We start from the raw sequence: 16294 nt of genomic DNA on the forward strand, positions 1-16294 counted from the left end.
AAAACCAAATCCACTAATGATAACAAGCACTAAAAACTATACTGAAACAAACAAACAACAACAACAATAACAAAAATAAATACAAAACAAAAAAACGGACAGACAGAACCCTAGGACAGATGGTAAAAGCTAAGCTATACAGACAAAGCACACACAGAAGCATACACATACACACTCACTGATAGGAAAAAAGGAAAACATATATATATATATCATTGCTCCCAAAGTCCACCGCCTCATTTTGGGATAATTCATTGTCTATTCAGGTATTCCACAGATGCAGGGTACATCAAGTTGATTGTGGAGATTTAATCCACTACTCCTGAGGCTGCTGGGAGAAATTTCCCTTTCTCTTCTTTGTTCACACAGCTCCTGGTGTTCAGCTTTGGATTTGGCCTCACCTCTGCATGTAGGTCGCCCGAGGACATCTGTTCCCACTCAGACAGGATGGGGTTATAGTAGCAGTTGATTGGGGTGCTCTGGCTCACTCAAGCTGGGGGGATGGAGGGGTACGGAATGTGGGGTAAGCCTGCAGTGGCAGAGGCCAGTGTGAAGTTGCAACAGCCTGAGGTGTGCTGTTTGTTCTCCAGGGGAAGTTGTACCTGGATAATGGGACCCTGGACATGGCAGGCTGCGTAGGCTCCCAGGAGGGGACGTGTGGATAGTGATCTGTGCTTGCTCACATGCTTCTTGGTGGTGCAGCAGCAGCCTTAGCATCTCATGCCCGTCTCTGGGGTCTGCGCTGTTAGCCGCGGCTCGCACCCGTCTCTGGAGCTCGTTTAGATGACACTTTTAATACCCTCTCCTTGCACACCGTGAAACAAAGAGGCAAGAAAAAGTCTTGCCTCTCAGGCAGTTCCAGACTTTTTCCTGGACTCCCTCCCGGCTAGCTGTGGTGCACTAGCCCCTTTCAAGCTGTGTTCACGCAGCCAACCCCAGTTCTCTCCCTGGGATCTGACTTCCGAAACCGGAGCCTCAGCTCCCAGCCCCCACCTGCCCTGGTGAGTGAGCAGACAAGCCTTTCGGGCTGGTGAGCGCTGGTCAGCAGTGATCCTCTGTGCAAGAATCTCACTGCTTTGCCCTCTGCAGCCCTGTTGCTGCACTCTCCTCTGTGGCTCTGAAGCTTCCCCACCTCCATCTCCAACCGTGAAGGGGTTTCCTAGTGTGTGGAAACCTTTCCTCTTTCACAGCTCCCTCCCACTGGCACCACTCCCATCCCTAGTCTTTTGTCTCTGTTTTTTCTTTTTTCTTTTACCCTACCCAGATACGTGGGGAGTTTCTTGCCTTTTGGGAGGTCTGAGTTCTTCTGCCAGGATTCAGTAGGTGTTCTGTAGGAATTGTTCCACATATAGATGTATTTCTGATGTATTTGTGGGGAGGAAGGTGATGTCCACCTCTTACTCTTCCTCCATCTTAAAGCTCCTCTTATATCCCTTTCTTTTAGGAATCTGGTAATACTTAACCCAAGGAAAAAAATGTGTGATTTGGAGGACTAGCTGTAGGAATTCCTGAGATATTCTGTGCTTATTTTCTATCAGTTGACACTACTCAATCCATCACCTAATCAGAATCAAGTTCAACTGACAACCTCCCATCTTTTGGGACAGAAAATTAATGTAGAGCTTTGCTAAGCATTTAGCTTTGAGGGTGTAAAGGTAAAACTTAACCAACAGGTACATGGTTGGGTTTCTAAACATACAACAGATACATATAAAGATGAAAGGAAATTTCTACCGATAGGTTTAAGCCCAATTGACCCATATATACAGGAAACACAAGAAATCTCTACATTTCTTTTATATGAGATCAGTGTGCACACAACTTGCTTTTAAACTTTCTAAGGAATGGTTCATTGTATTGGTCTATGCTTGGGGTGGGGTTGGGAGGGCTGGAAGGAACACTACTTTCCTACTCCTGCTAGTTTCTTAATTGTTGGGGGATCATCTTTAGTGTAACACTTCCTGTATCTCTCTAGGCTCTCACTCCTCTCTTTGGTAGGTAGAATAACTTATTTGAATGGTGAATTTGGGAGCAGAAACTAGGCACATGTAGCTCCATCCTTGTTTCTTTCTCTTTGGGTTCCATCTTGTCTGTAGGCAGCTCACTTTTTCTTGGGGAGGCATGGTGCTTTCCAGTTCTTCCCATGACTTGTAAATATAGCTCACTCTAGAATTTGATATTAGGAAGCTTGCTTGGCCACAGATACATTCTCCAATATAAGCTTTTCAGTAATAAAGGTGGTATTTTACTCTCCCAACTGTATGTTATTTCTCAGTGGGTTCAGAACATGGGTAGGGATGAGGGATGCAGTTTATCAAGCTTCTCCAACTCCGAAGGTCCAGACAAAATAGAATGCTAAAGATTGGTTTAATAAATGTCTTCAGTATTTTGTTATTATAACAAACGTCTTACTTCTTCAAGTCTACAAAGCATAAAATATGTTTAAAGTCCAGTGAGAGTTTTGTTTATACATAACTTCCTGTAAAAAAGAATCAGGAAGCTCAAAAAGCTGTTTGACTCTTAACTAGATAGATATTTAGAACTAGGACTGGCAACTTGATGTTAAAGAATAGTTCTATTCTCCTTTGAAGCAGAGTTCAGATTAAAAGACCCCTTGAGGTTTATTTTAGGTCTATGAATTTATTGATAACTGTAGTTTTTCAGCACATGAACAATACTGAAAATAAGCAAGTTTAAATTCTTATGATAAAACATCTCCACTCCCCCTGAATGTACATTTTCCTCGCTGATAGTAAAATCAGATGATGAATTTAATGGTTCTCTGCATTGAAACCAAGTATTGGTTTTCATTATTCGGGTAACGTTCTTTGCCTTAGGGTCATATTCAAATTGCTTTGATCTACGGAAGAAATAGAAGAATCCTAGAGAGAGAGAATCATGATTAGTTACTTTGCACCACTATACAATGATTCCACACTTTAAAATTTTATGAATATAGAATAAAATAACTGAACATTATATGGAGAGAAAAGAAATGTGTAACTATATAGATACATATATAGATACATTTTACTCTGCTCAGTCACATGAGAAATATTATTTTTATTTCCCTGAAAAAAAAACCAAGGTATGAAACATGAGTTTCAAGGGCTTACTACCTTTCTAGTCAGACTGTGGTTTATGCCAGAGGTTCTCAAACTAGGTTTCAAAAAAGTGTCTCAGAGAGGGGGAGAAATGTGAGTATGGCCTTGGTCCCTACATCCTCATTTTCCTAGTGTTGCTCTGGTTAATCTGTTTTAGTTTTTGAGGTTCCATGTTAGATTTCACAAGAATAACGGGTGGTGTTACTCAAAAACATGTTTAGACTCCTGCTTACTGCATGGTCTGGTTTGTTGTCTCTGAAGATATAGTAGCTGAACTGATGCATTAAATTGCTTGAGGTTCCTTTAAGACTATAGATTCCTGGATCTTACCCACAATCCTACTGCCTCAGAAACTCTAAGGAACTTGTAGTTTCATAACCCCAAGCTGTGTGTATTAAACTATGTACATTAAGATTGAGAATCACTGTTCACTTCACGTGCTTAGTCATTTTTCACACTTAAACCTCTTCGGGGGTATTTTTATAAGGTATCTTGGATCAGTGATAGTTAATTTTGGTACTTTTTGCAGTTTTGAAATAGTATGACAGAGAATATAATTAAGAACTTACTATTCAGTTTTTGATAAGGCCCTCAGATTAAAGTTTATTATTATTTACATGTACTCTAGAGTAATAAAATGACGTTAAAATCGAAACATTTAAGATTTCATGCTGTCTTATTTCACAGTCAGCAAAGTCTTCCAAGTATCCTTATAGTCAGGCACTTACCTTTATGTTGGAAAGCAGCATCCACTTGGAGACCAATTCCTGGAAAGTATTTTACCACCCTGTGTGGATACCCTTTGTCCATGGTTTGGGTAACTTCATCATACCTGGAGACATGGATTTGAAAGGTTTTCAGGGGATCTTAGTTTTGGAGGGGGAGGGCTTAGTTTTTACTGCCTCCTTGGAGTCAAGCAAAGATGTAGAAAAAAAAAAGTAGTCCTACTGGAAGAAAACAAGTTGGATCAATAATAAAATAAGAATGGCAAAGATTATGTTTGGTTAAATCACTTATAATGTCTTGAAAGCAAGGAATTATGAGAGGAAAAAGCCACATAATTTGCCAGATTGATGCTATTCTGTGGAACTGTTAAATCAAAATAAGAGCTCATCCTGGAGTTTCAAAGATTTTGACTGGATATGTTTGTCATTGGCGGTTTGGTTGGCATCACCAGCTTTATGATTTTATCTTTATTTTTTTAACTTGGAGAAAGATCTTTGAACTGATTGAAACATTCTTTTGTTTGGCGAATGCCATCCACCTGAGATTGCCTTCAAGAGAACACTTTAGGAAGACTGTAGGTTAATTTTATTTTTGTCCATGTTAAAGTGAAGTTATCTGGATATTTTTTTCCAGAGTAAAACAAAGGGTCAATTGTCTGTAGACTTGCCTCCAGCACCAAATGCCCACAAAGAAGTAGGTTTTTCTTGTGTTTCGATCACAGACAGCTGCATCAATTTTCTTCACACGTCTTGGAAATCCAAGTATATGGATGGATTTGGGATAATCTGGCAAGACAGCATATCCTCTGATCATCCAGAAGTTTTCATCTAGGAAGAGAGAAAGTGATTATCTTCTGATTTATTTCCTAAAGGGAGAAATAGCTGTCTTAAGAAGTTTGAAAATAATTAGATGCTTAGTTCCTTTCAGCTTCAGTGCTTAGAGATTTAGTAATCTTATGTCTCCATTTATTCTTACTGCTTTCTTTAGCTGCTTATGTCATTAACATTACACAAATAATATATACCTATAGTTAGTAGTGTGCATACCCATGTCAATTGAATTCATTGTATTAATTCTTTCCAACTCTGACAAAACAGTCAAGTATATTTGGACATGTTCTCCTAAATTTCAGCACCCAAGTGTTCTCAAAGGCAAGTAATCTGGTGAAACCCATATAAAAAGTAGGGTTGCTAATTTGAATATTAGATACCAATTGAATCTGAATTTCAAATAAACAATGACTAATTTTTGGTATAAGTATATCCAAAATATTGCAAAGGACATACTTATATTAAAAAATTATTTTGTTGTTTGTCCAAAATTCAAAGCATCTTTTATTTTTATTTGCCACGTCTAGCAACCCTAGTAAAAAGGGAACATAGAAGAGAAATGGGTTACCTTTATTTTTCAGAAAAAAACACTTTTTAGTTTTTGTTATACAGTTTTCTTTTCTCCTGTGCTGTTGGGATGGTGTTTATCTTCACAACCACCGAGAATCCTTGGATAGTTATTCTTTAGGATAGGAACCTAAGGTCAGGGCAGAAGCCCTGTCTGTTTTGCTCGTTCATGAAGATTATATTCCTTGCACTAAAATACCCACTGAACAGTTCAGGCAACCAGAAGGAGAAGAGGAATAATGATGGGTAAAATTACCTTTAAAAACCAGAATCTTGTCTTTGGGGTTCTCATATGCAGCTTGAATATCAGCTGGCAGAGATGGCCAGAATGAAGAGATCAATTCAAATTCAACATCAGTGATATCATAGTAGATCCTCCATAGATGCCTGTGTTAGACAGAAAACCATACTTTATACACAGTGTATATATATCTATTTCAATGAAAATGCTGCAAACTGACACTTGTTCCTTATCTAATTGGTTGATATTTTCCTCAAACAATTTATGGCATTAATACAAATTTCCTCAGCAAATTTAGGTGGTTATGAGTTCAATTCTACCCTTTGGACTACCAAGGTCAGGACATGACTTTGTGCCCACTCTTTTGGGAACTTAGAGTAGCAAAATACCCATGGAAATCTCATAAATAGTTCTCAGTGTGCTCAATCACCTCATTTTTGCCAAAGCAGCAATTCCCAACATTCTAAACCAATACCAAGCAATCTAAGAAGAATTTTTTGGTGCTGATGTTTGCTAGAATAAAGAAATGTTATTATTCACATGGCTAAATATTTCCTCAGATTTCCCTTCTGGCTGTAAAGTTCTGAGCCTATGAGGAGGACTTGAAAAATCCATATAGTCCATTTTCCTTCCCATGCTGGCTACCCATCCCTGACAAGTGGTCTCTCAGCCTCGACTATTAAGAGCATGGTAGTGACAGCATGTAATTACAGTGCTACATAGTTGTGGGTGGCAGGAGTCTGATTTCAGATATTCTTTTCTTTTGCCCCTATATCCTTATCAGATGGTGTATGTCTTGATACTCTGTTCTGAAAATATGGTCATGGTATACATAATTGACACACCACGTTGCAAGTTAAGTGCAGTAAATTATACATAGTGAGAGAAGAGATTTCCTACCACAGCTAACACTGTTGATTCGGCTTCAAGGAAAGGTCTGTCGATGCGTATTTAACAATTGGCTCTCCAGGTAGGAAAAAAACCTAATTTTTATCATTTGATGATTTCCAGGGTGTAAATATTCCAACCATGGCCAGTTTCAAGCTACCAAAGTGATGTGAACTAGTTTACAAAATTCTTGAAAATTTAACAATTGGATCCTGAAATAGTATAAGCCACCTCCAGCACACCACCAGGAGTGGTGTGTTATTTTAACTAAGAAGTCACTGAAAGTAGACTCTGTTTCAATGGCAATTTTAAAATTTGCTTAAAAACATTTAAAAATTAATTTATCAAACAAGTAAGAGATATGTGCACAGAATAAAACATTCAAACAATATGGGCAGTTATAAAATGAAAAGCAAAGGCACATATTCTCACTACCCCCACAGCTCTCTTATCCCCAAATCTCTTGAAAAGAAAAAGCTTCATAGGAAGTTGAGGTGTTTAAGGGAATGGGTTTACCTGCCTTTAAAGAACATTACTTCTCTGCGGAAAGTGGTGATAGCATCAAAAGTCAAATCAGGGTCACAGGCATGGGGTACAGTGGGTCCCTTTGGCTTAGCAGGTGTCTTAGGTGGACTTCCTTTGATGAGAAAAGAAATACCTTAGTGAATTAAGAAGGCATGTAGAAATACCTACAGAAGGATCTTACCCAAGAGAATATTTTCTTCATGATAATATTTCAAGAAGTGATTTTCTCAACTTCCTTCCTGGAAGGCTTTCAATTCAGTTCACATATATTCAGATTTGTTGCTCACCATAGATGGATTGTATTCCATTGATATCATCCTGAGAAAGTGGGTATTTGCTAGGATCCAGGGAGACATAATTTGGGAACATCAAAGCTGTTTGATCATTGGTGTGAGAGAGCCCCAGTGAATGACCAAATTCATGAGCAGCCACAAGAAACAAGTTGAATCCTTAACAAAAACAGGGAAAACATGAGTACATTAGTCATTCAGAAGGAGAATGATTGCATCTGAGATTAGGAAGTAACTGAGGGGAATGAAGAAAAGGCTTGCCAAACAGCAGATAATTCTTATAACATATTCACCATCATTTATCTGGGAAATATTTCAAGACTGATAATTGGCATTAGTCACATCATGGAGAAATATAACCCAGAGTTAACAGATGGCAGGAAACAGGTGTCTCAGAAATGGATAGTAGTAAAAAAAAAAAAAAAGAGAGAGAGAGAGAGAGAGAGAGAGAAGCCACCAGTCTTTGGTTGTTTTTAGGCTGCTGAATGTGATCATGTTTCTCCTACCTATATTATTCAGAGGTTCTCCATTGGCTGTAGGATCAAGTCCAAATACCTAAACATGGCCTTCCATGAACTAGTCCCTGCTTTTTTTCCCAGCCTCATATTTTATTTTCACATTCCATGAGCTAGCCATATTGAATTATTTGCATTTCTCATCTATGCCATGTTCTTTCTAATCTCTGTGTCTCCGTATCTCCATCCCTTCTGCCCAGCGTATTACTTTCTCACCCCACTTTCTCCCCGCTATCCTATGTATTCCTCAGGATTCCCCCTAGAGCCATCTCCCTCATGAGGCTTCTCTTATTCCCCAGCTCCTATCCAGGTTGACTTAATTGCACCTCTCTCGGCTTCTGTAGACTCAGTGCTTAATTCTGTCTTTGCAGATAAGTACTGCATTGTCTATTTCTTTGACCAAGCTGTGTACCCTGTCGGTACAGGGACCATGTCTTAATCATCTTTTATTCCTGGTGACTGAGAAACTGCTTAGTGATGGTTGCTGGATATCCAGGTTTTTATGTGGATGATCGAATGGTTAGCTGTGCCTCCTATACAAGACCATAGTACTCTGTACTTTACCACACCAGAAGTTGTACCATGCATGGTTGGACTTGCCTTTTTATTTCTCTGTCTCTCCCACAGTCTGTAAGTTTCTAAGTATATAAAAGACTGTCCTTGGACTTGCAACTAAGCCTATGGACATGAAGGAAAAGGCTGAGCCTTTTGTGATGGCGCTTTGTCCAGTGATGTTTGCACAAAACGAACATGTAATGGCAAAAAATTATTTCATGGACGTTCATGCTTTTCTGGTCTGGCTTTTGCTGCTGGCAATATCACTGCATGTGCTTTTGGACGGGGATGGGACAAGTGACTCTTTCAAAAAGTAATTCAAACTCAGATCATCTGAATGAAGTCCAAACACTTATCGTGGCTTTCAAGACCTTCTATAAAGGATTCTAATCTGAATCCTATTCACCATTTTAGCCTTCTGTTCCACCACAATTCTAATACTTGGGTTGGTTGGGTTATTCTGTCTAGAACTGTTTACTCCACTTTGTCTTCAGAGTTCCTGCAGAGCCTTCAGGTCTCAGGTTTGGCATCACTTCCTCCCTGACCTCTGTATATGGATTGGAATTTATCTTATGTGCTCCTATTACATTGCCATAGTTCCCTTTATCCCACTGTTGATCATACTAATTTTAATTGCCTTTTGGTAGAGTGTGTCCTCTAGACTATAACCCCCTGGAGGGCAGGGTCTATGTCTTGTACACTATTGTATATTCCATTTCTATTGCAGAGCGTGGGTCAGAGTAGATGTTGAGTAAAGATTTGTCGCGTGACTTCATTTATCAAATATTTGTAGAGTATCGCTCATGTGCTGACAATATTATAGGCTGTATGATACTGTAGAAAAAAAGACAACATTGCTGCCTTCTTGGAGGTGTGACTAAATAGATAAATTGGTACATAATACATCAGTACCTTTGTGAATAGTTTTTCCTTCTCCTAGAAATCACTCTATCTAATCATCATCATTATCATTAATACTAATAATCACCAACATAATCATCAGTGTCAAACACTTTCTGAATGTTTGCTAAAGGCAAGTGCTTTGCAAAGTGTTTTCACCTTTATTACAGATAACATGTGTCACCTTCCTGCAAGTAAGGTCTGCCCAGCCACAGACCACTGCTCTTCTCCATCCCAACACTGCATCTGTAGTGGTCTCTGAGGTCTGTTTCAGTTGTTTAGTGCATATGTGTGCGTAGAACATTTACATTCACATACAGGCTTGACACTGACCTCACTTTGGGAGATTCTCAGGAAAGCCTCTCTATGTGCACAAATTCCTCTGACATCACCACGCAGTGACTGTCCTCCCCTTAGCAAACAGTGGGATTAGCAGATGACGGTTGTCTATTGCTTTTAAGGAAGTTACACTAAGACTTTTGTGCCCTTTCCATAGAGAGAGCTTATGTATACGTAAAGAAGGTAATCATATATTATACATTATTGCCAAATTTTCTATTTAAAAAATCTGATTGGAGGTCACGTATGCTTGAGATTTTATGTTTTTATTAGAGAACAGGAAGGCATTTTCCCTTCTACGTCAGTGAGGTAAGAGTTATATGATTGGGCATCCCCCAGGGCCAAAAATTTCAAAGCTGAGGGAATGTAGCAAAGTAGTTAGAAGATAACCCATTTTAGTATTGTTGCCTGGCTATCCACCCAGAACTTGGTGGAGGGCTATATTTATCCTCTGCTTTGCTCAAGCAAGTTTTGCCACCTTGAGGCACAGATCACATTGGACTTTTTTGTAATCGACCCCACACATCCCCTTTGGCTAGGGGCCTGTTGCAGTATGCGTAATAGTAATTTTACTACTAAGTATTGGAATTAATAGGGATAAAATGACAGTGAAACTTTCATATCTACCTCTAGATATGAAAGTAAATCCTGGCTGACAAAGTGGAGTCATTCTGATTTTGGTGAACACTAAGATATTTCCTATAACTGCCTGATTGCACATATCCACACTGCCTTTAGGCCAAATCCAGAGAAATATTGGGACATGTTTCAGCAGGAGATACAGACATGGTCCATTCAACTATTCTGTTGTTTGGGTCATGGTGTCACCCCACCTCTTTCATTTTCTTGTCTTTGATGTAACTCACATGGCAGTGGCAGCAACCAATCCCAGACTTCCTCGGTACCTGAAGTTCAGCCAGCACTGAGTTCTTTACCCTCTTTGTTTCCTAGCTCTTGGAAAAACAATTACATCACATGATCAGACTTAGCAAGGAGTGGCCACACATCATTTTGAGTCACTGGCTTTCAGTTTTGCAGAAACTGTAAAACTGACCCACAGACTGTCTGGAGTTACTTGGTCAGGACTGAATTGTGGCCTTGCGTACCACCCACCAGAGAGACACAGCCTCCACTTTCCTGGGACCTGGGAAACCAGATGCCAGACCCAAGATGACTGTAGTCAATGATAGAAAAAAAGAGTGGGAGAACCCGAGAGTCTACTCAACCTGCTCCTTCATTTGAGGCACATATTTTTACTATAGTAAAGTTTTGTTTTTTGTTTGAAAAGTAATAAAATATCTCTTATTTTAGTGCCAGGGAGGCCCATGAAAAGAAATAAAATCAACCCACTTAGTCTGAAGAAATAAGTCAAATATAAAGACCAGGGTCTAATACCTTGGCAGACAGGCAAGAGCTAGAAGAGGTTCATGCATATAAACAGACTTCCTATGGGCCATGAACCCACACAGCATCCTTCAATCGCTAACTTAGAATCACCACCTCCCCAGAGTCTTCTTTCAGTCCTCAAGCCAGAGATGACTTCTGCCATGGGTATAACAGACAGCACAGTCTGCCTTGTATCGTGGTGAGTGGGTCTAGGCTTTATACATCACACAAGATCATGAACCTCTGAAGAGCTGGAACTTTTTGAGTACAACTTTGTGGTCTGTACAACACCTTGCACAGTTCCAGGCACATAGTGGCCCTTCAGGCATTGTGGGTATATGAAAGAACATCTGAGTAAGGGAAGAATGTTCTGATCATAACAGGATTAGCAACTTTATGAAGATGTTGTGTGGATAAGGCTCTGAACTGGACAAGCACAATGGTTTGAATAGACATTGGACACTTTCATGAATGTCATCTGGAATATGAAAAATCGTAGGGAAATTGGGACGTAAAAAGCAACTAGTTGCAAAACTATTCCTTTAGGAATTTGTATGAATAACAAAATTTTGTTCATAAAGAAAATCGGGCTCACCTGCTCCATCCTTGGTCCAGTTTTCATCCTCATCAAAGTGAGTGTCTCCACCCAGACCCAGACCAGGAGGAAAGGCATGGCCAAGGACTCCCAAGGGGCCATCAAAATAACGAGGACACCAACCATGGACTGAGATACAATTCATGGGGGGAAAAAGGATCAGCATCTTCAAAGCTCCTGGGATGAAAATAGCCATATAGTTTTCTCTGCTGAAAACCTTACCTCGGGTCCTAAAGGCAATCATGATGTCTGCAATCCCTTTGGAAATCTTGGTGAATATTAGTGGAGTAACTTTGCTCCACACTTCTAAACCTTTTTGGATAGCTTCATCCACATCAGCTCGTGCCATATCTGGAGTGTAGTTTACGATTCTTAGAAATTAACAAAAATATATCAATTGGTGGTTATACATGCATGTAAACACATACTATGGAAAGAAAATAATTTCTATGTCATCAATTATATGCGGCAGTAACTTTTGGTACAGTGCTATTGCTACATTTGTACACTACTTTACTATTTAAATAAGGTACTTTTACGTATGCTATATAATTCAATCTTTCATTTGCCCTATTCATCAGGTAGTATTATCACACTTTAACAAATGAGGCTTAAAGAGGTTAAATGATTTCCCTAAGATCACATCTTAAGCGGGAGATCATTAATCTCATGTATGTGTTTGCTGTGTATATGACTGTATTATAAATATCTTCTAAAAAGAATTGAGACTTATTTTCTCAAACGGCTTGTAGAAATCAGTCTTCTGCATGTGTCATATATTAAGAGTCTCACTTGAAAGCCACAAAGAGTTTGTTACTCAGGAAAATATCTTCCCTTAGTTTATATTCCCTATCTTGATAAACATATTTTTATCTCAATCCCTAAGGCTCAGTAAGATGAAGGAAGAACTATCAGAAAGACTCTTTAGGGCCAGCCAGGAAGGCTCTAGAGCAGTGGTCAAAGTCACTGACTCTATCTCAGGTCACAGGTGCACTTCATCTTCTTTCTGCCAATAGGCCAGCTCCCTGTCCTTGAGATGTCTGGGGTCCACCTTAGATGTGACAATCTGACTCACGCACATCTCTGACATGAACTGGTTGTGCTCCAGGGTCTTCCCATTTTCCCTTGAGCACACTTCATTTGTACCTTTAAGCATCTGCAATCAGAAGGCAGATCCTGGTCCTGAGCTTTTATAGAGGTGGCAGAGGCTAGAGATTAGAGCATATCTGCCAGAGCCAGTCTGCTGAGAAGAGCTGTGTAAAATGGCCTGTGGTAAATAAGCTTTTGTTTCTCTGTGTTTAAGGTGGTAATAGCAGTGATGCCTATGTCACAAATTTCTTGGGAGGATGGAATAAATAAAATCTATCAAGTGCCGTGCACACAGGAAGTGCTCGGTAAAATAAACTATTATTATTTCTGTTCCTTGGAGATTATTTTCATGTTCCTTGAGATTAGGGGCAGTAGCATTACCTGTATGTGAGATTGTATTTCTTCCACCCAGGGAGAGTGTAGCCATACTGACCCACATCAGGCACCCCACACCTGGGTGTCTTCATGATCTCAAGAGTATTTGAGTCCAGTTTTCCAGTCACTGTCAATCCGAAAAATGCTTGCATTTCACGAATTTTGCTGTCTATGACACTTCTGTTCTTGCTTTGAACAAGATGACTCCCTTCTATTTCAAGAGAGTAGAACTGGTTGAGATATGCCTGACCAAAAAGACAAAAAAAGGCACAGACTACAGGAGAGCAGATCTCCATCTCAGGAGAAAACAAAATTTTCTGCAATCCTTTTCGGCAGTAGGAGGGAAAAAGGAAATAAGTAACAAGGGAAAGGAAGGAGTGAGAAAAGAAAGAAGAGAGGAAGAAAACAAAGAAGAAAGCAAAGAGTCAACCTGTGTTTTCAGTTTTCAAGAACTCATTGAGCTATGTGTGACCAGAACTGGCTAAACCCATACAGCCTATGAGACTCCAAACTTCCACAGAAGAGAAGCAAGCTTCTTCTGTGTGTTAAATTATCTTGTGTCTTACATATTGTTGCTGTTACTTTCATTTTGGTGTTTCCTTGAAACAAATTCTAGAGGAGATGTGATTATCCATTTTTCAAATGTAAATAATTTCACCAAACATGGCAAATTGGACTGATTTTTACAGGGAATCTCCAAAACAATGTGTTTTTCATACATATAGGGATAAGTGGCTCCAAAATATAGTTGGGTTCTCCTGGTTGGTCTTCAAATGCTTTTATGGAGACCTCCATTCTTTCAGAGCTGACCCTTTCTACTCTCACTATCCCTTCACTTGTAACTATTGCTTAAAGTTGTAGCAAATCCTGCCTGTCCTCCACCCCACCCCTACTCTCCACCCCTCAAAGTTCCTTGATGTCCTTAGAGCCAAGGAAAGGAAAAGCAGCTCCTCACAAGAAAGTTCAGGACTCTTTGGTAGGAACTAGCTGTCTTTTTAAGTCCCAATACAATCAATAAAGTAAAAGTTTTATTGATAGTCATTAATAACATTTATTGAGGCAGTACCTGAGCCAGTTGCATATTTTCTTCATATTCCATCTTTCGGTCTGTGGGAAATGCAGAAGAAAATGTTACAAGGACCAAAAATAGAAGAAGTCTCTTCATTCTTCTCTCTCTTCAGTTGAAGCCTTGTCCTGTTTGCATAGAATTTAGAAAATAATAGTGAGACGTGGCATGAGTTGACTTGTATCATCCTCTGATTAAAAACAGAAAAGGACATTTGCCATGGGGTGTGTCATGATATGCTTTTTTTTTCTTAGGGCGACTTGATTTTGCAATCATGATCTACAGTTGTTTGGTAAACACAGTCATTGTTCATTATTGAATTCAAAATAATATAAAGTCAGCCTCCAAGTTACTTTTGTACTTGCAAAGTTGAAGGTTTTCTTATCCATAAATTCTTGAGAGTTTATGAAATAATCTTCCTTTGAATGAAAGCCCAAAATATTTGCATAAAAATATAATTTTCTTTGTAAAAAAATTTTATCTTTTTTGAAATCACCTGTTATGTTTGCGAAATTGTAATTTGTTGCTTCTTCTGAGAAATACAATTTCATCTGTTGTCTTGCTCTTGATACAGATACTTTCTGCATTCTAATAAACAAGCCGTGTCTGTTTCTCAAAAAAAAAAATATGGTGTCATGAAAAGACAATTGATTCAGGAATCAGATTATCCTAATTAACTGGGTAAACATCAGATGTTTACCAAGCACTTTCTATTTTCCTATCACACTAAGATACTGTTCCAATCTTGTTGGATAATTCAGACATATACAGAGACTAATGCCAGATAAAATGAGAAAAGTAGCAAAATGCATGTGAAGATTCTAGAGACTGAGAAGGGTCAAAAGGTAGAGAGATCACTGCAGATGTGTGTGGCCTAAAGGCTTCAAGCAAGTGGAGCTTGCACTGGCTCTTGAAGAACGTGTAGGAGATTTGGTTTTCACAGAGGAAAGGAGAAGGCATATGAGTGGAGGGAGGCCACAGGAAACAGGTACCATGGCGGAAATGAGCTGTAGGAAATCTGTCCTGACTGGAGCAAATATATGTGTAGATAGCCATGGGAAATAGGGATGGAGGGTCTAAGAAAGTGTGCAAGGAAAATGCATGTTTCTAATCTTTTCGTATCTAGAATGCCATTCATTCCATCCTCACACTTGACTGAGACTGTTTCTGGTTATGGAAAATCGGGCTGAAATAAATCTCCCTTAGAATTTTGAAGTTACTGTTCCATTGTTTTCTAGAATCTAGTATTGTTGTTGAAAAGACTTTTATTCTGATTCTTGATATTTTTCTTTTTTCTTCTGAAAAATTTTGAAAGTCTCGTTAACCAGATATTCTGAAGTTTTATAATGATGTCTCTTAATGTGAGTCTTTTTGCATTAACATTGTTTGGCAGTAAGAGAGCTCTTTCATTATGAAAATTTCAATTCAAGGAAGCTTTCCTCTATTATTTCTTTGATAATTTCTTTCCACCCAGTTTCCTCTTTCTCTTTCTGGAATACATATCTACTGGAACTCTTGGATTAAATCTCTGCGTTTTCAAAATATCCTTTACTATTTTCCATCAACTTTATTTCCAGCTCACCTACTGAGTTTCTTATTTCAGTTATATTTTTAATTTCCAAGAGCTCTTTCTAGTTCTCTGAGTATACTTTTTTGTATTTTGTTAATGTTTTTTGGATGTAAATTATGTCTTATTTTTAAAGAATGTTAAGTTTTTTTGTTTGTTTGTTTATTTTGACATTCTCTTTTGCTCCCAGGACTGTCTCTATTTCTTCAAAGTTTCTTTTTTGGTGTCTGTTTTTGACATTAGAAGCTTTTTAAACAATGTTTGGATATGTTGTACTCTGCAATCTGTTTAAGATTGAGAGACAGGAAAGCTGACTGGAAACTATGTGTGCACTGACAGGGCTTGCCAGTTAATGGCCTTTACTGCAGGGAGGTGGGGCGGGTTTCAGACACTTCATGTGATGTATTAGCTGGAATGAGATTTGGTCAAAATGTAAGAGAAAAACCCCAAATAATAGATGATTACTAAACATTGATTTCTTCCTCACGTAAGAGAAGGCCAGATGTGGCAGTCCATGGCTTGTATGACAACACCACATCATCAGGGATGTAGGCAACAGACACCTTGCTACACCACTCTCTCAGTGCCAGTGCCTTATGGTCCAGGTGGCTTCTGCAATTGTATCTGCATTATAGGCAGCAGGAAGGAGGAACGTAGAGAAAGTAAGTACCCAGTCTCTTTCCAGAAGCCCATAGAGTATTCTGCTTACACTTTTTGGCAAGAAATTAAACACATG

At 39.0% G+C, this 16294-nt stretch overlaps 1 protein-coding gene across 1 annotated transcript; it reads right to left on the minus strand.

The window, feature by feature from the left end:
* Positions 1–560: 560 nt before the first annotated feature.
* On the minus strand, positions 561–14748 carry MMP27 (matrix metallopeptidase 27). Its single transcript, XM_022560557.3, has 10 exons — positions 13992–14748; positions 12932–13170; positions 11684–11832; positions 11462–11590; positions 7169–7330; positions 6873–6993; positions 5484–5614; positions 4498–4657; positions 3833–3936; positions 561–2882 (listed from the first exon to the last, which is right to left on the minus strand). The coding sequence occupies exons 1-10, from the start codon at positions 14088–14090 to the stop codon at positions 2641–2643; spliced, it is 1536 nt and encodes a 511-aa protein (XP_022416265.1). The 5' UTR covers positions 14091–14748; the 3' UTR covers positions 561–2640.
* Positions 14749–16294: the final 1546 nt, after the last annotated feature.

The sequence above is a fragment of the Delphinapterus leucas genome, chromosome 7, assembly GCF_059928025.1.
Source record: "Delphinapterus leucas isolate spDelLeu-1000000601 "Yukka" chromosome 7, BTC_Dleu_Yukka2, whole genome shotgun sequence".
Classification (NCBI taxonomy): domain Eukaryota; kingdom Metazoa; phylum Chordata; class Mammalia; order Artiodactyla; family Monodontidae; genus Delphinapterus; species Delphinapterus leucas.